Raw genomic sequence first — 24,856 nt, 5'->3', positions numbered from 1 at the left:
AATATCCCAGGTTGTCATGGTGACATTGTTCCCTGCACAGCTTTGCAGTCTGGGGCAGTGGTTTCCTAATTCCTTATGGTTGTGGAATCCTTTTTGTTTTTCCATACTTTGTCTCAATTTTCCAGCCTGATATTACATCTGAGCCCTCTAGAGTAGTGGCAAATTAAAGATTTAATTTGGAACTGGGCAGGTTGATGGGTAGTTAGTAGTCACAGTAGTCAGTGAATCAGTCTGGAAAGCTGATGTGATCCTCCATGGGTATAAGTCCTGTGATGGCCCTTGATGAAAACATTACAGCACCCAGTCCTTGACAGAATTTCTCATTTATTTCTTAACCTAGATGGGCTGATCAAATAAAAAGTCTTGGCGTCCAGGCTTTTGAAATAATGATAGGTCCTGGCTGGGTAGCTCATTTGGTTGGAGCATCATCCCCTACACTAAAAGTTTGCAAGTCCCATCAACAGACAGCCAATGGATGTTTTTCTCTCTCCTTTTCTCTCTAAAATCAATAAACATATCCTCTGGTGAGGATTAAAAAGAAATAATGAGCCCTGGCTGGCATAGCTCAGTGGATTGAGCATGGGCTGCAAACCAAAGGGTTGCCAGTTCGATTTCCAGTCAGGGCACATGTCTGGGTTGCAGGCCAGGTCCCCAGTGGGGGCCATGTGAGAGGCAACCACACATTGATGTTTCTCTTTCTATCTTTCTCCCTCCCTTCCCCTCTCTGAAAATAAATAAAATCTAAAAAAAAAAAAAAAGAAAGAATGATAGGAACCTGGTAGTCAGGATGCAAAATTGGGGTTAGCCCTGCTCTTCCCTCCATCCCCTAATCCCTTTCTTATTCCCAGACTGGGAGCTTTGCAGATTTGTGAGTTCTTGTAGTGTAGACACTTGTGGATGTGATGGACTTTAGCTCAGTTCTGACAAATAATCTTGCTGCCTGCCTTGGTCTGTTTTAGGGCCCCTAGAGTTATCTTGCTGGGAAGGTGTGCAAGAGCAAGGGCAGACCTCAGTAAGATTCCTTGAATGTGAAGGACAAGAGGCTAAGAAATGGGGTAGCACATAAAAGCATGAGACAGCCACATGTGAGAAACAGCAACTCATTTTTTTTGTGGTTGTCTAATACACACTTGGGGAGAGAAACCACATCTTTTGTCAGTCTATGTAATGAATAAATAAATGGTTATTTGGTGGTACCTTTACTAAGTATTTTGACTCTGCCCAATGCCAAAAGTAGACATTAGCTGGCAGCAGTGTGTGTTCTTCATGAAGGCCAATGTCAAAGTGTAAATTATGTATCACTTTATTCTTTTTAATGAATCTTTAGTTCATAAATAGTTACTTAAACCTGGAAAATCTGGGATCCAAGAGATCAAAAAAAGATTTAGGAAAGTCTTGGAGCTACTACAGTATTTTGAAAAATTGAATCGAAATTGAAGGAAAGTCTGCAATGAGGAAGCAAAGGTTTCCCAAAACCTTGCGTTCCTTTGCTTTTGACTCATAATACATGTATGAGTTTAACATAGGTACATTTGTTATTTCATTTTGGTCAGGAGCTCTTATCAGTAGTTGTATGTCAATGACTTTGGTGAAGAAGATAAAACAAATAATTATCACAATATATTTAATTTGATTGAGAGGAAAAATATTTAGAATGTTGGAGTTCATGCATTCTGCAAATACCTCTCATCTTTCATTCACTGCAACAGATACTGGGGGTAGGAATATAAAGGAAGAACAGCTCCCGCCTTTAGGGAGCTTACAGTGTAATGGATAAAAGCTTGTCCTAAATTAGCTGACAGAAACATCATGGCCCTTGAATAGGTGCTATATAGTTGAGATGTGGAATAGAGATGTGGGAGATTGGGGAAGGAACATCTAATCCTTTGTGGTGGTGGAGGGGGGGGAGATGGGGCTGTTAAAGAGGACTTCAGAGAGAAGTTAGTCTTTGAGAGAGCTGATTCCTGAAGGCTGGGGTGGATTTCAAAAGAAACAGATGGCTCGAAGATCTGGAGGTGCAAATTGCAAAGGGTTTGGCTGAATCCCAGAGAAATGAGACTGACAGTTGAGCAGGGACCAGACATGGTGGATCATAAAAAATGATGACAAAGCAATCATGGCCACAGAACCCACTGAAGACTTTTATAACGTAACAGTAACATATGCTTTAGAAATGGATAATTTTAATGGAAATATGAAGGATGAATTGAAAGGGGCTAGGAAGACCAGGGTAGTTTTTATTTTCTTAATTTCTTAAAATTTATTAATTGGGGTGCAACATACACACAGTAAAGTACATGAATCTTAAATGTTTAGCTTGATAAATGTTTTCATATATGTATGCTTATGTAACGACTAGCCAGCTTAAGAACTTCTCCAGCATCCCATAAGTCTCTCCTGTGCTTCCCAGACAATTCCCATTATAGCTTTCAGTCCTCCACCCCCCCATTCCATGCAAAGCCACTATCTTCTATCACCATAGATTTGTTTTCATTGTTCTTGAACTTTATATGAATGGAATCATAGACTATGTAGTCTTATACATAGTTTGTTATGCTCAACATTATGTTGTAATATTTATCCTTATAGATGAATATAGCAGGAGTTGATTCTTTTTCACTGTTGTGTATATCCCATACCATAGCGTGATTTTATACCACATTTAACTAACTCATTTTACTGCTGATTGACACTTGGGTTATGTCAATTCTTTGGACCTTTTGAATAATCATGCTTAGAACATTTTTTATAATGTGTCTTTTGTTAACGGATATACCTACTCATTTTCGGGGGTCTATATTCAGGAGTGAAATTGCTGTTATTATCAGTATTTTTTCCTTTAGTCACTCTGGTACTACATTCTGTTAGGTGGGCATTTGACGATTATGAATAAAGCTGCTATAAATATTCACATATAGGTCTTTATATGGACATATATTTTTATTCCTCTTGAGTAAGTACCTAGGTTTGAGATTGCTGGGCCGTCTAGTAAGTGTATGTTTGTGCAGTAAGAAACTGCTGAACTGGTTCCCAATGCGGCTGTATCATTTTGAATTCCCACTGGCAACCTAAGGAAGTTTCAACCGGAACTCCTGTCCCTATCAACCTTGTGTAGTGCCACTTTGAAAAAATGCAGCCATTATTGTAGTTCTAAGGTGGTATTTCAGTGTAAATATTTTTTACATTGAGACAGAAATGACAGGGTCTTTAAAATGATAGAGCGTGCGTAGGCAAGGAAAGAAGACGCTCGGCTGGCGTCTCTCTCCATTCCTGAATTAAGAGTGTGCACAGGCTGGGCAGCGGTGTGGCGGACCAAGCTGCCGGGAGCGTGTTGTGGCTGTAAGAGCTGTCACAGAATCTAGAAGGCGACGGAGCTAGCGCGCAAGGAGACTTAGTAGAGATGTCTCAGTTCTCCGCAGTGACGAGCGTAGTGGTAGGACCACCTAGTCCTCACCGATTTGCCAAACCCAGGTCCGCCTGCAGTTCAGAATCTAAAGTGACGACTCTTTCCCCCAAGATGCAAGAAGCGGTCTGACCCGGAAGCTTCCCTGCCGACCCGGAAGTAGAGCGGTGGGAGGTGCCGCGGTGGAGCCACCGCCCCCAAGCAGCTGGGCCGCCGCTTCGCCGCCGTTTGGGGACCCCGGAGAGCTTCGGCGCCGGGTTGCCCTGATGGTCCCCGGCAGGCGGCGGCGGCAGAGGCGGCGAGAGGATGACCTCTCCCCGGGAGCGGGGTGCCGACCTGGCCCGTTTCTACACTGTCACAGAGCCTCAGCGACACCCAAGGGGCTACACGGTGTATAAGGTCACCGCCCGGGTGAGTGCTGGTGTCAGGCTTGGGTAGGAGCCAGAACTGGGACGTGAGGGGCTGGGGTGGGGACCCTGGTGTGGGGGTACGTGAGCCCCGGTCAGAGCCGAGGGCGGGACTGGGTGCGGCTGGTGCGGGGACGTGCGTCGGAGGTGGGGGCTTCAGGAAGGCTGGGGTGGGGGGCTTAACGTGGGATGCCCGGGACTCCACGGGAGGTTGTGTTTCCATTCCCGAGTGCTGCAGAGGTTGATGCTTCCATTGATGACTCAGCCTCCATCCCACTGGGACTTTCTCTTCTGAGGTTGAAATTTGCAGAAGTGGTTGCGCTTGCTTCCGAGGGATATGCAGATTAAAGAAATAATTTACGTATTATTTTATTTATGTAATAGATAATACTTCTTCTCTCGACCATTTTATACAGTGTCGATTTTTGCACCGAGGCAGACAGACTCTTGAGAAGGATGTCAGTGGTAGGGCCGCCAGTAGGACCTTTTTCTGTCTGTCTTTTTGCCTTTGAGCTTTTCATGGTTTACAGTAGGAGACATGTGGGAAATTATACTGAGAGTGTCTTGTGTGAGTTGTCTTGAGGGTCCATTTAAAGGCTGTGAGTCTCCTTTGTATCCGGTCCAATTTTAGTACCCACTTTATGTTTCATTGCTCTTGCTCCTTTGAAAGAGTTTGTATATCTCTTGGAAAATAAACGGTAATAAAATGAAGTCTGTATGTATGCAATGTATGTATGTATGAGTATGCATGTATATTAGGCATTTTGTGCACATCACCCCAAGTTAATCCTAATTTTAGTGACGAGGAAACTGAGGTTGAAGAAAGTTTTTTAACTTGCCCAACTTTACATTGCAAGTCAGTAGCACATCTGGGATTTGAGGCCACTTTTGCCTAACTCTAAATTATATAAAAAGTTATGAATTAACTTTATTGTCACCATTCATTGTTGAAAAGGAAAGGTACAGATAGTAGTGATAACACGATATACATTTGGAAGACGTAGTAATGTGTGATAGAGAGCTCAAGAAGTAGGTCTTGAGAAATGCTTGGCATGGTTTGTGGAAATGGCGCACAGCTGAGACAGACGTGAGACGTATGGGATGAGCAAGTTTGTTAAAAGATAATAGACCAGGCCTGGCAGAGGGCTGCACTGAGGACAGAGGGAGATTTGCTACTCCCTGTTTGCAAGTGAGGTCCTTGTACAGGTGTAGTGTAAGAAATATTTTTTAAGATTAAGGGGCCCTTATTACAGCACTTTTGAAACCTTTGTAGTCATTGGGCCCTTCAAAAATCTAGACTTCGTTTCCTAATGTGATCTATGGAATTAAAACGATTTTTAATATATGTAATGTTCCCCTCATAGCACCCTGTTCTTCCCTTATTATAATACTACAGTTACATTGTATCAATCTGTTTATATGTCTGTGTCTCTAGGACATCTAAAACTGGTCTCTGTCATTGGTATTTGTTTAAGGCAGAGCAGGGTACACATGCCTAAGATACATTGTTGAATGTTTTCCTCTCCATTCTAGGCAGCACACCCAATATATGTTTAGTTGCAGGCAGGAGTGCTGTGAGGTATACAGGGCTGAATAAAGTGTGGACCTTTCTTTCAAGGATACTCCTAGTAGAAGAGAGTTTCCTGGATTTGTATGAGATAGAAAGTGTTAAGTGCCATAAAAGACTAGAGAAGAGCTATGGGATTTCAGAAGACAGAGATTGCTTCTGGCTCAAGGGATCAGGGAACGTGTACCAATTAAGACAGGCGGTCAAAGGTGGGAAAATTCCAGACAGGTGGGATAAAAGGAGAGAGCATCCTAGGTGGAAGGATAGGTAGAAGGGATAGAGCCCATAAAGGCTTGAAGGTATAAATGTGCGTGGAACTTGAAGGGCAAACACTGTGAATGATAATTGCTAGTATTCTTACTTTACCAAAGGCAAGGTTAACCCAATTCAGATCTTAAATATCTTTTCTTCAGCGGTGAGCTATTTACTGAACTCACTTTTATGACAACGTAAATCAGAACATAAAGTAGCATGTTGCCTCAGAACTAACCAAGTCCATATAATATGCATGCTACATACTGCTGTGGTTTTCTGAACTTGAAAATTGCTTACACTGCCTTTCTTCTCCTTGCCCTCATTATCGCTTATGTTGCCGATTGTAATTTTAATGTTTGAGGGTCAACATGAAGGTATACTTAAAAAGTATCTGTGCTTAATATTATAAAACAAGTAAAATATTTATTAGTTTTTGAGACTGAAGGAGAAAAACATCTTTCCCCAGAAGAATTAACCCAGTAAATAGTGCCCTCCTGAGAGAACTTCATGAGATAAAAATTAGGGATGTCTTCTCTATGTTCCCTTACTTTCAGCTTTGAGGAATAATCTCTATATTCTTCATCCTTGCGGGGTTCTTTATGTAGGAGTAGAATTAGAATCTTTGGAAATACTGTTGTTAACTTTTATGTAAATTTTAACATAAAAGCTCTTGCATCTTCTTAAATCTCCTTTCTACTTAAAAAAAAAAAACAACACAGTTATCTGGAACCTTGCAGGTTTAGGTAGAAATCTTGTGGCCAGTTACAAGCTTGTTAACAGATTTCCTAGTTAACGTCTATGTTGCTTATTAAATTTTATCTAGAACAGGTACCTCTATTCAGAATTGAAAAACTCTTTCGTATGTTTCTATGAGTCTTCAGGTGAAAGAGACAGAGATATAAAAGAACCAGTAGCAGGTTTGGGTTGTTTCATCATGCTGAGTTTTCAAAATTCTCATGTTGTAATAAAGATTTCCCGACAACATTGAGTGGTAATTCTTGTCTGCATTCTTTCCGTGAGTGTGGAAAGCAGAAGGTATACCTTTATAGAAGACACAGTGTTGCCTTATGGCTTTATTTTGTTTATATTGAGGCATAATTTATACACTATATAAAATTCACCCATTTTAAGTGTACAGTTTGGTGAGTTTGGACACATGTACATAGTCATGTAAACACCACCACAGTGACCACGGCAGAAGTTTCCCTGAGCCCCTTTGCACTCAGTCCCCTCTCTCCAGCCCCTGGCCCTTGGCAACCACGGGTCATCTTTTTGTGTTAGATTAGGTTGTGTTTTCCAGCATTTTATATAATTGGAATTATACAGATTGCATTTGGGGGGCAGCGGTTTGGCTTCTTTAACTCAGCATGATTATTTAAGATTCATCTCTTTCATTGCTGACCAGTATTCCATTGTATGGTTATATTACAGTTAATCCATTCACCTTTTTGGTGGGCATTTGGATTGTTTCCAGTTTTTGGTTATTATGAAGACAGCTATTATAAACATTTGTATGTAAGTGTTTGTATGGACATGTGCTTTCATTTCTCATTAGAATATAGCTTTGTATACTGTAGCTTTTTATTGTCTTGTTTTAAAAATAAATTTTTATTTTTCACTTGCAGTTAACTTACATTATTATATTAGTTTTAGGTGTATAACCCAGTGATTAATCACTTATATAACTTACCAAGTGGTATTCCCTGATAAATCCAGTATCCATCTGGAACCATATGGAGTTGTTACAGTATTATTGACTATATTCCCTATGCTCTGCTCTACGTCCCTATGACTATTCTATAAATACCAATTTGTAGTTCTCAACCCCTTCACCTTTTTCACACATCCCTCCACCCTCCCTCTCACCTGGCAGATGTCTGAATGTTCTCTGTATGAGTTTATTTATATTCTGCTTGTTCGCTTATTTTGTTTTTTAGATTCCACTTACAGGTGACATCATGTGGCATTTGTCTCTGACTCATTTCACTCAGCATCATACCCTCTGGGTCCATCCATGTTGTTGCAGATGACAAGATTTTATTCTTTTTTATGGCTGAGTCATGTTCCATTGTATATATGCATAACTTCTCATCTATTTATGGGCACTTAGGTTACTTCCCGTAGCTTGGCTATTGTAAATAATGCTGCAGTGAACATAGGGATTCATGTGTATTTTCTATTTACTGTTTTGGGTTTCTTCAGATAAATACCCTGAAATGGAATTGGTGGGTCCTCTTTGCCTTTGTTTTAAAGTGTGTTTTGGCTGTATAAGTATTGGTACACTAGCTTTTTTTTTGTTTCTTTGTTTCCATTTTCATGAAATATATTTTTTCAATTCCTTACTTTTAGTCTGTGTGTGTCTTTCAATCTGAATTGAGTGTCTTGTAGAAAGCATATGTAAGGGTCTTGTTTCTTATTCATGCAGCCATCCTGTGTTTTATGATGGAAGCATTTAATTAATTTGTATTTAAAGCAATTGTTGTTAGAAATGCATTTATTACCATTTTATTATTCATATTTTTATCTTTTTTTTTCTTCTTAAAGAAGACCCTTTAACATTTCTTGTAATACTGGTTTGGCAGTGATGAACTCCTTTAGCTTTTTCTTGTTTGGGAAACTCTGTCTTTCAATTCTAAATGATAGCTTTGCTGGGTAGAATAATCTTGGTTTCAGGTCCTTGCTTCTCATCACTTTGAATCTTTTGTGCCAGTCCCTTCTGGCCTGCAAAGTTTCTGTTGAGAAATCAGCTGACAGTCTGTGGGAGCTCCCTTGTAGGTAACTAACTGCTTTTCTCTGCTGCTTTTAACATTCTCTCTTTGTCTTTAACCTTTGACATTTTAATTATGATGTGCCTTGGTGTGGTCCTCTTCAGGGTTCATCTTGTTTGGGACTGACTCTGCACCTCCTGGACTTGTGTTCTTTTCCCTTCTCCCAGTTAGGGAAGTTTTCTGGCATTTTTTGTTTAAAAAGATTCTCAATACTTGCTCTCTCTCTTCTCCTTCTGGTACCTCTATGATGCAAATGTTGTTATGCTTGATGTTGTCCCAGAGGTCACTTAAACTACCTTATTTTTTTAAAATCCTTTTTTCTTTTTGCTGCTATGATTGGGTGTTTTTATTAATGTGTCTTCCAAATTGCTGATTTGATTCTCTGCCTCATCTATTCTGTTGTTGATTCCTTCTAGTATATTCTTCATTTTAGTTATTGTAGTCTTCATTTTTTATTGGTTCTCTTTTATATTTTCTATGTTCTTTTTTATGCTATTTAAGTTCCTATTAAGTTCCTTGAGCATGCTTATAACCATCGCTTTTTTCTGTTTTAATTAAAATTTTTTTATTGTTCATTTACAGTTTTGATTTTCTAATTGTATTTTTTTCATTACCATTTAGTCCCCTTATACCCCAACCTCCTCCACAACTGCCACACTGTTGTCCATGTCCATGAGTCCTTTTTGCTTTTTGCTCAATCCCTCCCCCACCTAACTTCCACCCCCACTTAGCTGTCATCTGCTCTCTCTATGAGTCTGTCTCTATTTTGCTTGCTAGTTCAGGTCGTTCATTAGATTCCACATATGAGTGAAATCACATGGTATTTGTTTTTCTCTGGCTGGCTTATTTCACTTAGCATAATGTTCTTCAGGTCCATCCATACTGTCACAAAGGGTAAATTTTTCTTCTTTTTTTTTTATGGCCGAGTAGTATTCCATTGTGTAAATGTCCCATAGTTGTTTTATCCACTCATCTACTGATGGACACTTGGGCTGCTTCCATATCTTGGTGATTGTAAATAATGCTGCAGTGAACACAGGGGTGCTTATGTTCTTTTGAATTAGTGTTTTGAGTTCCTTTGGATTCCTAGAAGTGGGTTCACTAGGTCAAAAGGCAGATTGATTTTTAATTTTTTGAGTTATCTCCATACTGTTTTCCACAGTGGCTATACCAGTCTGCATTCCCATCACTGTGCAATAGAGTTCCCCTTTCTCCACATCCTTGCCAGCTCTTGTTGTTTGTTGACTTATTGATGACAGTTATACAGACAGGTGTGAGATGGTATCTCATTGTGGTTTTAATTTGCATTTCTTTGATGATTAGTGATGTTGAGCATCTTTTCATGTGTATGTCATCTGGATTAGCCATCTGTATGTCCTCCTTGGGGAAGTGTCCATTCAGGTCCTTTGCCCATTTTTTTAAAAGATTTTATTTATATATTTTTAGAGAGGGGAAGGTAGGGAGAAGGAGAGAGAGGAAGGTAAGAGAGAAGCATCAATGTATGGTTGCCTCTTGCATGCCTCCTACTGGGGACTTGCCTGCAACCCAGGCATGTGCCCTAGACTTGGGATTGAACTGGTGACCCTTTGATTTGCAGGCTGGCACTCAGTTCACTGAGCCACACCAGCTAGGGCTCTTTGCCTATTTTTTAATTGGGTTGTTTGTTTTTTTGGTGTTGAGTTTTCTAAGTACTTTATAAATTTTGAATATTAATTCCTCATCAGATCTATTGGTGAATTTGTCCTCCCTTTCTGTGGGAGAGTTCCTTTTTATTTTGTTGATGTTTTCCTTTGCTGTACAAAAACTTTTTAGTTTGATGTAGTCCCGTTTGTTCATTTTTTCTTTTGTTTCCCTGCCTGGGGAGATAAATCTGATAAAATATTGCTATAAGCAACATCTGAGAGTTTGCTGCCTATCTTCTAGGATATTTATGGTTTCAGGTGTAACATTTAAGTCTTTAATCCATTTTGAATTTATTCTTGTGTGTGGTATAAGAAGGTGGTCTAGTTTTATTTTTCTGCATGTATCTGTCCAATTTTCCCAACACCATTTATTGAGTAAACTATCTTTGGCCCACTGTATGTGCTTTCTTCCTCTGTTGAATATTGACTGACTAAAAAGGTTTGGGTTTATTTCATGGCTCTCTGTTCTATTCCATTGATCTATGTGTCTGTTTCTATGCCAGTACCATGCTGTTTTGATTACTCTGGCCTCTTAGAGTACTTTGACATTAGGTAATGTGATTCCTCCAACTTTGTTCTTTCTCAGGATCGCTGTCACTATGTGAAGCATTTTGTGGTTCCATATAAATTTTTGAACTATTTGTTCTAGTTGTCTGAAATATGTTATTGGAATCTTGATAGGAATTGCATTGAATCTAAAGATTGCTTTGGGTAATACAGACATTTTAATGATGTTCTTCCTGTCCATGAACATAGTCTGTGCTTCTGCTTACTCATATCTTCTTCAGTTTCTTTCTTCACTGTCATAGTTTTCCAAGGATGGGTCTTTTATATCCTTGGTTGGGTTTATTCCTAGGTATTATTCTTTTTGAAGCAATTGTGAATGGGATTGTTTTCTTATTTTTTCTTTCCATTAGTTCATTATTGACATATAAAAATGCAACTGATTTGTGGATAGTAATTTTCTATCCTGCTACTTTGCTGAATTCATTTATCAGTTCTAGTAGTTTCTTGGTGGAATCTTTGGGGCTCTCTACACACAGTATCATGTCATCTGCAAATAAAGACATTTAATTCTTTACTTATTTACTTCTTCCTTTCCAGTTTGGATACCTTTAATTTCATCTTCTTTTCTGATTGCTGTGGCTAGGACTTCCAGTACTATGTTGAATGAGAGAAGCAAAAGCAGACATCCCTGTCTTGTTTCCAATCTTAAGGGGAATGCTTGTAGTTTTTGCCCATTGAGTATGATGCTGGCAGTGGGTTTGTTATATATGGCCTTTATTATGTTTAGGTATGTTCCCTCTATTCCTACTTTGCTGTGAGCTTTTATCATAAACCTGTGCTGGATTTTACCAGATGCTTTTTCCGCATCTATTGATATTATCATATGGTTTTTATCCTTCTGTTTGTTTATGTGATGAACACAGTTACTGATTTGCAAATGTTGTGCCATCCTTGCATTCCTGGAATAAATCCTAGTCGATCATGGTATATGATCTCTTTGGTGCATTGCCATATTCAGTTTGCTAATATTTTGTTGAGAATTTTAGTGTCTATGTTCATCAGAGACATTGGCCCTTAATTTTCTGTTTGTAGCGTCTTTATCTGGTTTTGGAGATAAGATAATGCTGGCCATGTGAAATGAACTGGGGAGCCTTCCCCCCTCTTGAATTTTTTGAAATAGTTTGAAAAGGAGAGGTGTTAGTTCTTGGAATGCTTGGTAAAATTCACCAGTGAGGCCAGCTAGTTCAGGGCTTTTTCTTTGTTGGTAGTTTTTTGATTACTGCTTCAATTTCACTAAGCGTAAGCTGTCTATTCAGATTCTCTGATTCTTTCTGACTTAGTTTTGGAAAATTGTACGTTTCTAGGAATTTATCCATTTTGTCTAGGTTTTCCGGTTTGTTGGCATATAGTTGTTCATAATATTTTCTTACAATCCTTTGTATTTCTCTGGTCTCGTTTGTTAGTTTTCCTCTTTTGTATCTGATTTTAGTTATTTGGGTCCTCTCTCTTTTTTTCCTTGATGAGTCTGGTTGAAGGTTTGTCAATCTTGTTTATCTTAAAAAAAACTAGCTCTTGGATTCATTGATCTTTTGTACCTTTTTTAAGACTCTGTGTTGTTTATTTCTGCTCTGATCCTTATTATTTCCTTCCCTCTGCTCTGGACTTTGGACTTTGTTCTTTTTTAAGTTCCTTTAAGTGTGAAGTTAGATTGTTTATTTGAGATTTTCTTGTCTTTCAAGATAGGCCTGTAATGCTATGAATTTCTCTCTTAGCATTACTTTGCCTGTGCCCCACAGATTTTGGATTGTTGTGTTCTCGTTTTCATTTATTTCAAGGTACCTTTTGATTTCTTCTTCGATCTTGTTGTTGACGTATTCATTGTTTAATAACATGTTATTACGCTTCCATGTCTTTTTGTGTTTTTCTGTGTTCTTTTGTTTGAGTTCTAGTTTCATAGCATTGTGGCCAGAGAAGAGCGTGATTATTTTCAATCTTCTTAAATTTATTGGGATTTGTTTTGTGTCCTAACATGTGGTCTTTCCTAGAAAATGCTCCATGTGCACTTGAAATATATGTGTATTCTGCTGCTTTGGGGTGAAACACACTGAAGATATCAATCAAATCCATTTGATCAAAGCCATTATTTAAGGCTGCTGTCTCTTTGTTGATTTTCTGTCTTGAAGAAAAATCAACATTGGCCCTGGGTGGTGTGGCTCAGTGGATTGAGCGCCAACCTGCAAACCAAAGGGTCACCGGTTCACTTCCTAGTCAGGGCACATGCCTGGGTTGTAGGCCAGGTCCCCAGTACAGGGGCGTGTGAGTGGCAACTACACACTGATGTTTCTCTCCCTCTCTTTCTCCCTCTTTTCTCCTCTGTCTAAAATTAAAATAAATAAAATCTTTAAAAAAATCAATCCATTGAAATCATTGGAGTGTTAAAATCCCCGACCATGACTGTATTTCTGTCGATGTCTCCCTTTATGTCCATCAAGATTTGCTTCACTTATGTAGGTGCTCCTATGTTGGGTGCACAGATGTTTACTAGAGTTATATCCTCTTGTTGGATCGTTCCCTTTATCATTAGGTAGAGTCCTTCTTTGTCTGTTAATATAGCCTTGGTTTAAAGTTTATTTTGTCAGATATAAGTACTGCTACCCCAGCTGTTTTTTCTTTTCCATTTGCACGAAATATCTTTTTCCATCCCTTTACTTTTAGTCTATATGTATCTTTTGACCTGAGATGGGTCTCTTGGAGGCAGCATATATATGGGTCCTGTTTTCTTATCCATTCAGCTACTCTATGTCATTTGGTTGGAGCATGTAAGCCATTTACATTTAAGACGATTATTGATAGGTACTTATGTAGTGCCATTTTATTGTTAGACTGTTTTCCTCTTTTTTTTTCTTTTTCTTTTTCTTCTTAAAGCAATCCTGTTAACATTTGTTGAAGTGCTAGTTTGTTGTTAACAAATTCCTTTAGCTTTTTCTTGTCTGGGAAGCTCCTTATTTCTCCTTTGATTTTAAATGATAGCCTTGCTGGGTAAAGTAGCCTTGTTTGTAGGTCCTTGCTTTTCATCACCTTGAATATTTCATGCCACTCCCTGAAATGATTCTGTTGAGTAATCAGATGAGAGTCTAATTGGTATTCCCTTATAGGTAACTATCTGCTTTCCTCTTGCGGCTTTTAGGATTCTGTCCATGTCAGTTTAGTTGCAGTGAGTCTTGGTGTAGGCCTCTTTGGGTCTGTCTTGTTTGGGACTCTCCGAGCTTCCTGGAATTGTGTGTCTTTTTCCTTCATTAGATTAGGGGAGTTTTCTGTCATTATTTCTTCAAACAGGTTCTCGATCCCTTGCCCGCTCACTTCTCCTTCTGGTGTTCCCATGATTCGGATGTCATGATGCAGATGTTGTTTTGCTTCGTGTTGTCCAGAATGTTTCTTAAGCTCTCCTCATTTTTAAAAAATTCTTTTTTCTTTTTCCACTCTGCCTGGGTGTTTTTTTCTCCCTTGTCTTCTGAATCACTGATTCAATCCTTTGCTTCATCTAACCTATCGTTTATTCCTTACAGTGTATTATTTATTTTAGATACTGCATTCTTCATTTCTGACTGGTCTTTTTTTTATGGTTTCTATGTCTTTTTTCATGCATTTTTTCCTTGAGTATCCATATAATCATTACTGTAAACTCTGTATCTGATAAATTGCTTACCTTCATTTCATCTAGTTCTTCTGGAGAATTCTCTTGTTCTTTCATTTGGGGTCTATTTCTCTGTCCTCCTATTTTGGCTGCTTCTTCATATTTTCAGCCATCAAAACCAATCAGTTTTAAACTAATCAAGCTTTTATCAGCAGCCCAGTTTAAGGTCTACAGGGTTGGGCAAAGTAATTCTTGGGGGTGTGGCTGTTGCTCGCCTCAGCCTAATGCCTTTCAGAGAGGAGTGCTCTCTCTGCCTGAGAAAGGTGGCTTCTGCAGCGAGGGGAATGACTCAGCACAGGGAACCTGGCATCTGTTCCTTCGGTTCTCTCTTCAGAGCCACCTCCCCCAGACTTTCCTCAAGGATCTCAAGTCCACTCTGCCCTCCTTCTGCCGAGCCCGGGGTAAGTGACTGCAAATGAAATTTTGTGCATTCACTCTTTAGGAGGCTGTCTGCATTTCCAGCCTTCTTTCCCTGGTAGACAGAAACCCTGCTGTTTTTCACACTTTTGTGTTATTTGGGTTCCTTTCTGGCCCTGATGCTGTAGGCTGGGGAGCTCAGCCTCAGATTTAGGCCCGACACGTGTCTGTCTGGGAACCCTGGCTGCTGAAATATCCCTCCGGGACTTCAGCTGCCACCCGTGGGAGCCCAGCCAGCCCTCTTGTACCTCCTCTGCACTCCCTATCAGACTTGTGCTGGTGAAGTGGTTTCTTTGGTCTGTGCTTGGTTATAAGGGTTCTCTCCAGCTGGTGTTCAGTTGGGTGTACAGGATGATTTCTCTGCAGTGCAGCTGTAGTTTGAGGTTGGTCTTGGGAGGAGGTTAGTGTAGCTCCCACTTATTCTGCCATCTTGAGTTCTCTCAAGTCACTTAGAGGGATAAAAGAACTCACTAAATTTTAAACCCTTAACCTCTTACATTATTACAAATGCCCAGTATTAAAGCTGTGAGAATATTAGTGTTCATTTGTTTAAACAGTAGCTCCAAAAAGATTTATTGAAGAAATACTTGGTTTTGGTGTAATCTGGAGGTATTTTAGCAAATAGAGTAATTATGGGGGTAGGGAGGGAGGTTAGTTTGTTTTAAAATGTATTTATGCTTAAAATTTTTGAAAAATAATAGCTCTCACATTTAATTTTTTCCAAATTCTTTTTATCTGCCCTTTTTTGTTTTTGACCCTTAATATTGTTTAGTAGAACATTATCTCATATACCAAAAATTTTAGTGAGTTTAAAAAGTTTTTGTTTACATCTTGTTTACTGACAACCTATATGCCCAGATATTAAGTTTTTATGTTAAACTACAAACTTTTTTTAACCTTAAGGATTTCAATTTCCTTGAACTTTGGTTGGAAAACAGTTTACCGTAGGGTGGTGCTTTACTAATTGGTAAAATTTGAAGTGAGAAAACAACTCAGCAAACATTTATTATGTATCTAGAGGTAACTTGCTGTTAGTTTCTTTGTTCTGTCATGAGATTTTGGGATTTTAATAATGTAGAAAGCTGCAATTTCATACTTCCGTGTATTATTTTCATAAAAACTTGTTAGAAAGTGTCTACAATTTGTCCCATTGACTTACCTGATGTGGGAGTTCTTCCTCTCCAGAGAACTGAAAGTATAGAATGTCTAATTAGGGTTTGTGCAGGTGCTGTCTCTTGGGATCAGACTACCTGGCTGGCGGGTGATAACCAGCCCAAATATTCTTGCCAGCCAGTGACACCTGCAGCTCTGTAGGGAGAAGAGAGAGAGGGGAGCTGAGATGCAGGTGACGGGGTGGGAGGGAGGTTGAGTTTGGTAATGGGATGTTTGCCTGTGAGCTGAGCGCTTTGAGATACCAATACTTCTGGCCAGAATTCTTTTTGTGTGTGTATGAAATGCAGTTTAAAGGTGTTGCTATATTTATGTGAAAGTATATGGATTTCATGAAAGTCAAAGGTCTGAAAGTCAGATTTGCATGTATTGTATCGATAAATGTGTCACTGAGTTTGCCTAATCATCGCAATGGGAAATGTTCGCTACAGTGCAGCCTCACATTTTTGCATATCCTATTATACCTGCCCTACATGTGAAGAGTCGTGTCTTTGAGAAATGAAGAATGGGCATGCCCCTCTTTTCTTTTTTCATGTTTGTTTATTTGTGTCTTGACACCTAATTTGTTAAAAGGTATGTTACTTTTGTAACACACTTTATCTTTAGCTCTTTTATTACCTTAAAGTAGCAGCTTAACACTAAATGCAATAGTCGTCAGAGACTTGAAATAATAAATTGCTCATAAAAGTACCTTCTTAAAATGTATATTTAACTACTCATTTCTAAATGGACTTATTTTGTAATTTTTTTGGCAGGAAATATAATACTTAGATTTGAATACTTTTATAGTTTTGTTTTCCAGTAGCTATTTCTTGATCTTATGAAGAAAGTTCTTTAGAATATATCCGAGTTGAGAGGGTGATTTCAAATTATCATAATGGTAATTAGGTAGAAGAGAGTTTTTGACTGGACTCTGAAGGAAACTTAGTAGTATTTGTTAAGTAGGTAATATGAGTTAGCACACTGCAAAGGATTCAGAGGACCTAATAACATGGGGTCTGTTGACTATTCTGGGCTTGAGCTAGGCCCCATGCTACGATGTCTGGTCTTTGTTTTTTGTTTTCAGGGTAGGCAAGAGGGCTCCTGTAAACATTGTGTTTTGTTGTTGTTGTTGTTTTGGTTGATTACTGAACTTCGGGTAAAAAGGCAGTTCATGGCTAGTGCCAGGATAGTGTTCAAATTTCTTTCTTCCTAATTCTTTCTGTTTGCAAAAGTGCTTCTTCAACTTCTATATTTTGGTTGATGTACACTTCTTTGTAAAGACAAAATTGATTTACCTGACAGATGTTAGGAATGATTCTCACATACTTGGAATTTTAATCTAGGAGGGCTGGTTTCATTACGCCCTGGAAAGAGCGCTCTGTTTGGAGTCAGAATTGTGGGCTCCAGTCCCGCTGTTGCTGACCGTTATGGTCAGTGTGTTCCCGTGTGCTCTTGGGCCTTGGCCGTCCCAGCCTCCCAGGCAGCACTGTTGTGACAGTGAGTGCAGGAAAGGATTTACTGTCTCAGCACAGTAAGAGACAGGTACCTTACTTGTGTCCCTAGATGTAGGATTTGCTTTTGGTGTTAACAGAGGCAGATGGACTACAAACATTGCGGTAGGATTTCTCAGCTGTGCTCCGAATTTTAGTAGGTGTTGCACTAAATATATAAAATAGTAAATAAACAACATGATGAAAATAAGTTGAATGGATAGATGACCTTGGGAAATACTATAGACCTTCCTTTTGGAGATTTGCTAGGCATAATAATGTATATTATGTGTTTCTTTTTAAAACAAAGGTAAACTTTGTTTACCTGAGTTCATCATTAACTCTTTGAGATCACCGATTTTAAAGAATACTGGTATTCCATGTGGCATGGCTTGTGAAGCACAGTTTTTAGGTAATTGTTTTCAAGATGACTTGACATTAGAATTCTCTCTCTCTCTATGTATATACATCTTGAGACTTCTCAAGTTATGTATATGTATAATAGATACTATACTTACTGAGCCATTGGTAGTTAATGCTTGCAATGGAAATTTATGAAGTTTCAATGAAAGATGTCACTGCTTTGAATTCCAATTTTTGTGGAATTTGTTGCCTGAATTTTATGACAAAACATTGAAATTCAACAAAATTACTAAATATTAGCAATCTCTATTAGGGTGAATTTAAGTAATTTTGTGTTAGAGTTGATATTACTTGTTGAGATAATCTGAGGTTTCAGTGTTGTTCATTTTTAGTATGATCTTATTCTTTCCTCAGATTTCTGATTGCTATTCTTATTTTTCATCAGTTTTGCAGTTCTGCCGAAGACATTTACATAGTTGGAAGAGTTGTTACTAATGGACATTTGGGCTCAATTCACGTTATCCTAGTCCTTGTGGGTTTTCGGTTTCCATTTCAGAGGTCACAGCCTTAACTTGTTTAAATGAAATTACACAGGTGGGACTACTGAGTAACCCCTTACAGTGGGGTGCCAAATGGTTGAACTTGGTAAGGTATCTGGCGAGTGGTTGCTTTTCTAGTGTGGTGACACAGGAATCAGACCTGGGGTGGGGGAGTTAGGGGGTGGAGGGATTGAGCAAAAAGGAAAAAGGACTCATGGACAGCAGTGTGGTGATTGCTGGGGAAGGGGAGCATAAGGGGGCTAAACGATAATGGGAAAAATACAATAGAGATTAAATAAAAGTAAATAAAAGAGCTGAGGGAACAATAATATCAACAAAGAAAAAAATAATACAGAGCACTCAATCCCCTGTATACTTGGTCCAGATGTAGCTGATTTTTATGCTCCTGATTTTATGGAGGCTGGGAAAGGGGTCAGACAAATTCGGTAGAATAAGGTCAAGTGAAGGTGAAGGCCTGAGGCATCCTCTTGTGAATGTCATATGTGCACTTTAGCACGTGGACTTTATTTCAGCTGCCTTTTTGCTTAACTTTTTAGTATATGTTTTAGATAGTGAAGTTATATAGTTGAGTTCCATGTAAGTGATATAATATGGTATTTTCTTTTCCTTTATGCAAATTTGCATTTTTAATAAAAATATTATTGAAAGTAATTACACAAATGTGAAATCTTAAATTTTGATAATGACTAGATATTTCTGTATGTGTTTTGTTTCAGGTTGTTTCACGAAGAAATCCAGAGGATGTCCAGGAGGTAACATGCTATTCATATAAAATTTTATTTTATTTTTTATTGAAGAAATTGACATTTTTGTCAGTTTTTATATATGTGTATTTGTGTGGTGATTGTCTTCAGCTCACAAAACAGTAGCAGAAGCGCCCTTTTTCAGACCTTTTGAGTACATTTTAAGTTTTAGTAGGATTTAAATTATAGAAATACGAATTGGAGGAATTATTCAGACCTACTAAATATGTGTTAGATTTTAGTAGGTGTTAAATTATATAAATAAGATTTTCAGGAATTACAATGCTGTTTAATAATATGATAATTTTTCTGGTAGGTAGCATTCATAAGATTTCAAGATTAGTTAAGAGCCCCTGTTTACCTATTTCAAAAGCATGATGCCTGTTTAATAAAAAAGTGAAAAGTATTTGGTAACTAGTATTAATTTTAAAGATTATAACTATAGAATTATGGGTTTCTGTCTACTTCCTTTTTTTATTGAGTTAACATGTTGATATCTTGGAGAACTGCTTTGGGTGTATACGTTTCTTTTTAAATTTTGTACTTGGTAAGATCTTTTGCAGATTCTTTCCCTCGCTCTAAAATGATACCATTTTTGTTATATTTTTGCTTATAACTGTGGTTCTCTGTAATTACTTTGTGCTTACATACTGTTAGGAATCCTATCTGAGGAGCTTATTTCTTTGAACACTTTTTGATTTACTTGCATATTAGTACTCACTCATTTTCTTCTCTAAAATTAATTTATTTTCCAATTACAATGGACATGCAGTACTATATTAGTTTCAGATGCACAACATATTGATGAGCCATTTATATACCTTATGAAGTGATCACCCCAGCCTCCTTTTTACTAAGATTAGGACATACTGTATATTGGGCATTTTTTTTCCTACTAAAGAAACAGACACTGTAAGTTGGCAGTCTTGAGTCTGCAGCAGTGTTTTTTTTTTTAATTTAATTTTAATGTCTTTAGGTGGGGTGTGTGCTTTTTATTTTGCCACAAGCTCCACTACTTCTTACTGAAAAAAATATGGCTTGATTCATACTCATACATTTAAGTTGATGGTTTGGTAGTGGTTTGTTTGAGTATGGAACATCAGGTTAGGCGTGTATATGGACTTTTATACATTACCATTTCTTACTATATCTAATATGTTTGTTTTTCCCCCTACGGTTAAAAATAGTTCTGTAAAAGACACATTTTAAAAAAGATTTCTTAGTATTTTCCATAGGGTTTTGAGATACCTTACACCTGCTGCCCCTAATAGCCATGAAGAGAATATTGTGATACTGTTACTGTGGAAGAAAAGAGTGTACATGAATCTCTCTGTCCTTTGAAAGTGGCAGTGAAAGTGACTGGCACCATGGATTGAAATGCTCTCTACTTAAGTGTCGTGCGATTAGTGTGAACTGTGATTTAGGATGTAGAGTTCTTTCGAATGTTAAATTAATAATCAATACCAAGGTTTTCTGCTTTTTGAAAATGTACAACTCTGTTGAAATTGAAAATGGGTTGTGTTTCTTTTGGATGGGTTGTGTCTGGTTGCTGTGCTGTAGTTTGCAGCTTGATGTTCCCCTTTTCCAGGGAGAATCCTGAGCCAGCCTATCATGAACACACTCTCTGCCATTTCCTTAATCCTTTTTTTGGGAAAACTCTTTTATAATAACAACTGTTGGTGAACCATTCATCAGAAAACTTGTAAGTGTCCTTTAGTGAGATGATTGCATGGTCCTTTGTTAGAAATGCTATACAAAAATGAGAACATGTTTTCTGTGTAGCTGGCTTCTTAAAATATAGAATAATCTGGAAATTATAACATACTTTATTTTTATCCTCACCTGAGGACATGCTCATTGATTTTAGAGAGAGGGGAAGTGGGGGGCAGAGAGAGAGAGGGAGAGAAACTCAGTGGGAGAGAGAAACATTGATCGGTGAGACTGAACCCACAACCCAGGCAAGTCCCCTGAACAGGAATGGAACCCGCGATCTTTTGGTTTACAGGATGACGCTTCAGCTGACTGAGCCATGTCAGCCAGGGCATAATGATACTTTTGGTTTACCATGTTTCATTTAAACATTGGAGTTCTCATCTAGGAGGGGAGTTCACCTTCAGGGTGTGTTTCCATTTCCTTTCCTTGTACTTTCTGTCTTCATTAGCTTACTCATTTAGTTACTGCTCTAGAATGTAGGCTTTACAGGGCCGTTGAGGATTAGTGGATGTGTAGTTCATTCAACCAAAGATAGGGCTAATAATATTCTATCCTTATAAAACCAGAGAAAGTTGGCTGTTTGTTTATACATATACACATACATACGTGCATGCGTACATACCTTGGCATGTGTACTGTTTTCTTCCTAAGAATGCTTAGATACTAACATGGGGTAAATAATTTAAAATTGTTCAGGATAGATTCCCCCTCCCCCACTTATCTGTTAAACATTTCCTCTGAATTTTAGTTATCAGAGCAGCCTGGGTGCATGGGAGGGGGGACAACAGCAGTCCCTGTGGCCTCTCCTTCAGACGATCCTCCAGCGCATGGAGACTCTAGTGAGTAGAGAGAGAGAGGGAATGTGCCCTCCCTTCCCCCGCCCTTGAAAAGAAGTAACCCGTATGCAGCTCCGTTTCTCTATAGCTAGTGAGTTTTACTGGTGTCAGAAATGTGTCAAAGGGAAGGAAATCCATAAGCAAATAGTATGGTAGGTGATCCAGCAAGTTCTAACTACTACAGGAGAGTAAAAGGGACAAAGTTAATTGGATTGAATGGTTTTGTAAAATACAAGAGATCTAAAGGTTTTGGTATCAATAAATGAAGTTATCTTAAAATTTTTTATGTAAAAATATTTAAGGGGATGTTTTTAATAAAGATTAAGCTTTTATTAAACTTGTAGTCTATATATCATTGTCATTAAATTAATATTTAATTGAGGAATTTTACTCATAACTTTAATGAATAAGAAATTTCTGCAGAATTGGTTCAGTAGAGCAATAGCTGTTACATGGTATTTTTTACAATAAAAGAATATTAGATTGTTAGAGAAAATAGTTTTTGCATGTATCTTTTGGGACTGTATGTAGTCCAATCGTAAACATTAATACTTGTTGAAGTAATGGAAGTGTGCTTCTGTTCACTTTCCCATTTCGAAGATTTTTAGAATTGTCCAAAGTGGAAGGAGTAAGAAGAAAAGCCGTCAGTGAATGGGGACATTTTGTGATGGTTTGGTTTCCCACAGTTCTTGAGGGTTTTTATTTGCTCTTAGGTACTTAAGTTCTAAGGCTCCAGCGTTGAGAATAAGGAGTGTGTGAGTGAATAAATTAGGACTCGGTGAAGAAATGCAGATTCTCACCTTGGGGGTACGGTTCTTATTCTTGCTCTGACAACCTGTCGGTTTATATGCCATGGTATTTTGATCATTATTTTGTCTTTATTGTGATGAAATTGTTAACTTTTGCCCCTGAAATCACTCTGCCTTTATTTCACAGTGATTCTAACTAGAATACACATTTTACCTGCAGATTTGTTTCCATGAGCTATGCAGTCTTTGGAATAGCTCTCACGTCTAGTTTATCATGGCTTTAAGGATGCCATCACCTTGTGTAAGGTTGTTTTTATAAGCCCATTACCCATTTCCTCCTTAAGCCGTTGGCAGTGTGGTACTACCATAATTTGAATGTTTTTTTGTGTGGCATAATTATGTTCATGCATCAAAGTTAAAAACTGAGAAGCTCAAAATATGAAAATTGAAATCCATGTCATTTTACTACCTGAGAACTTTGCTTTTCAAGTATTGGTTTAGCTCTCAGTTCTTGCTGTGTCTTTTGCTGGAATTGTTGGTTCTTTGTCCTCAGCGTTTGTCTCATTCACTTTCATTTTGAAATAAAATTTCTTCTTCCATCTACGTGTCCTCTCTCATGTCACAGTCAGGTTTCTTAAATACTTTGCACTTGGTTTCTCTTTACTTCTGGTTGGTCCCTCAGTGTTAGGGCTCCCCATCATTCTGTTGTTGGACTCCTCATCTCATCCCAGATGCCGAGATACCTCTCCCGAGTGGTTGCCACTGCTCTGCTGATGCTCCAAATCAATACATCCGGCTTCCTTCTTGCTCTTGAACCCCAAACCCATCTACCCTATGGGATATTTCCAATTAGGTGCCTCCTGAGCACCTAAATCAAATATATCTAAAATCGAACTTTGCCCTTATCTCAAAACAGCTTCTCCCTTGGCTTTTCATCTTAAGGAGGAGCATCACTCTTTATCTCATTGCAAAACCAAAATTCTAGTCATTGTATTTGGCATCGCTCTCCTTTGAAGAACTTCATCCACAACCCCTTCTTTCCTCATTTTTGTCGGTCTAATCGCTGCTTCCCTTTAGGTTGCTCACCTAAGATAATCCTTTCTATAAAGCTGCTGTCTTGTGAGTGATGTGCTTACTGTGTTGGCTTGTTCGTCCTAACTGGACGGGAACTCCTCGAGGGCAGGGATCGCGTTTCTCAGTCCTTCCTCCTTTGGGCCAGCACAGTGCCCAGCACAAAGTGGGGCCGGGAAAGTACTTGTTTGGGTGACTGTTTTTGTTGTTGAGTGAATGAATAAAGGGAAGCATCAGGAGAGCAGGTTATTTAAGTTAATTCATATTACGTCTGACTAGTGCCCTAGGGTTATTCCTGTGTTAGAAACAAGAAACTTGTTAATCATGGTAGAATTTTTGATAGTTTGACCAAGTTCGGTAATGAATTTCATATATGCAAAAATTTACTCAAAGAGTGAATTTTTGACAAGAGTCTTAAAACTTTGCTTATTAGCATTGCACTCCAATCCTGAGTTTGTCAGAAGTGAGGTAGGTAGGTTTTTTAGCAAAGGCCCCAATACATGAGGTGACAGAATTTAAAACTCAGTTTTCCTCATTGTGGAGACTGAGGGGTGAGTCAGTGATATCCAGGTAATATTTAAATCCTTTTCCTAGACCACTGCTGTCTGAGCAGTTTGGTATTTTAATTGGAAATTATTGGAAAGTGATTTTTCTCTTGATTTTTTTCCTTCAGTAGTAGGTTGGTTCATTAATAAATGTGAGGCCATTTAAACTGCTGTTGTATTCTGCTTTGTGAGTATTCAATGATACAGATGTTCTCTGGCTATTAAGTATAATACTTCAGTATGGCTAGTGTAAGGAACTGATTTTTTTTTAAGTCTATGTAAACATTTATTTGACTACAATGTACCATATATAAAGTGGTACTATTACATATGATACAGTTGCAATCTAAATGAAAATGTGGGTTTATTCAGTTGCACAATTGGCTAGTATATCTTCTGGGTAATGTGATGTGCAGCAAATAGGAGTGAGGGGCAGAGGAGTCGGGTAAGCAGGGTTATTTTTAGTCAGAACTGTAAACTTGAGTTACCCCCCATACTGCTGGGGAATATGGACTATATTAGCCGAGATGTTAACTGAAAAAGCAAAACTGTAACAAAGTCAAATGTGCAGCCCTATTTTACATGTTGTATAATCCAGATGCTTGTTGTTTGTGAAATGTACTAGTTTTAATGGTATTCTGATCAGGATTCACCTTCTCCCAGAATTTTATTACTTTGAATTGAGATTTATGAAATAAAAAAGCTCATGTTAATTACTTTCTACATAGCTATTGTTTCTTCTGTGTTATGCACTTTGTCTATCCTTTTAGGCAAATGCTGAATAGGCACTTTGTATATAAAATTGTCTGAATGAAATATTTTGTGTTTGTAAATATGATGTTTTTGAGACAGAATATATATTTTGACACTTATTTCATTTCCATGGCTAATAGTAATTGACTTTTGAAGAGGTTAAATGACATTTTAGGTAGGA

General features: G+C 38.2%; 1 protein-coding gene across 2 annotated transcripts in view; it reads left to right on the top strand.

Moving 5' to 3' along the window:
* The first annotated feature begins 3,578 nt into the window (after positions 1-3,578).
* Positions 3,579-24,856, top strand: part of RPS6KC1 (ribosomal protein S6 kinase C1) — a 158,377-nt gene continuing 137,099 nt past the window's right edge. For both annotated transcript variants that reach the window (XM_045838659.1, XM_045838658.1), the window contains exons 1-2: positions 3,579-3,814; positions 18,982-19,017. In XM_045838659.1, coding sequence (XP_045694615.1) covers positions 3,710-3,814; positions 18,982-19,017 — 141 coding nt within the window. In that variant the 5' untranslated portion in view covers positions 3,579-3,709. The remainder of the gene's footprint in view (positions 3,815-18,981; positions 19,018-24,856) is intronic.

Source organism: Phyllostomus hastatus, unplaced genomic scaffold (genome assembly GCF_019186645.2).
Source record: "Phyllostomus hastatus isolate PE091 unplaced genomic scaffold, TTU_PhHast_1.1 phas_contig_283, whole genome shotgun sequence".
In the NCBI taxonomy this organism is placed as follows: domain Eukaryota; kingdom Metazoa; phylum Chordata; class Mammalia; order Chiroptera; family Phyllostomidae; genus Phyllostomus; species Phyllostomus hastatus.
This window is presented reverse-complemented; position numbering and strand designations above follow the sequence as displayed.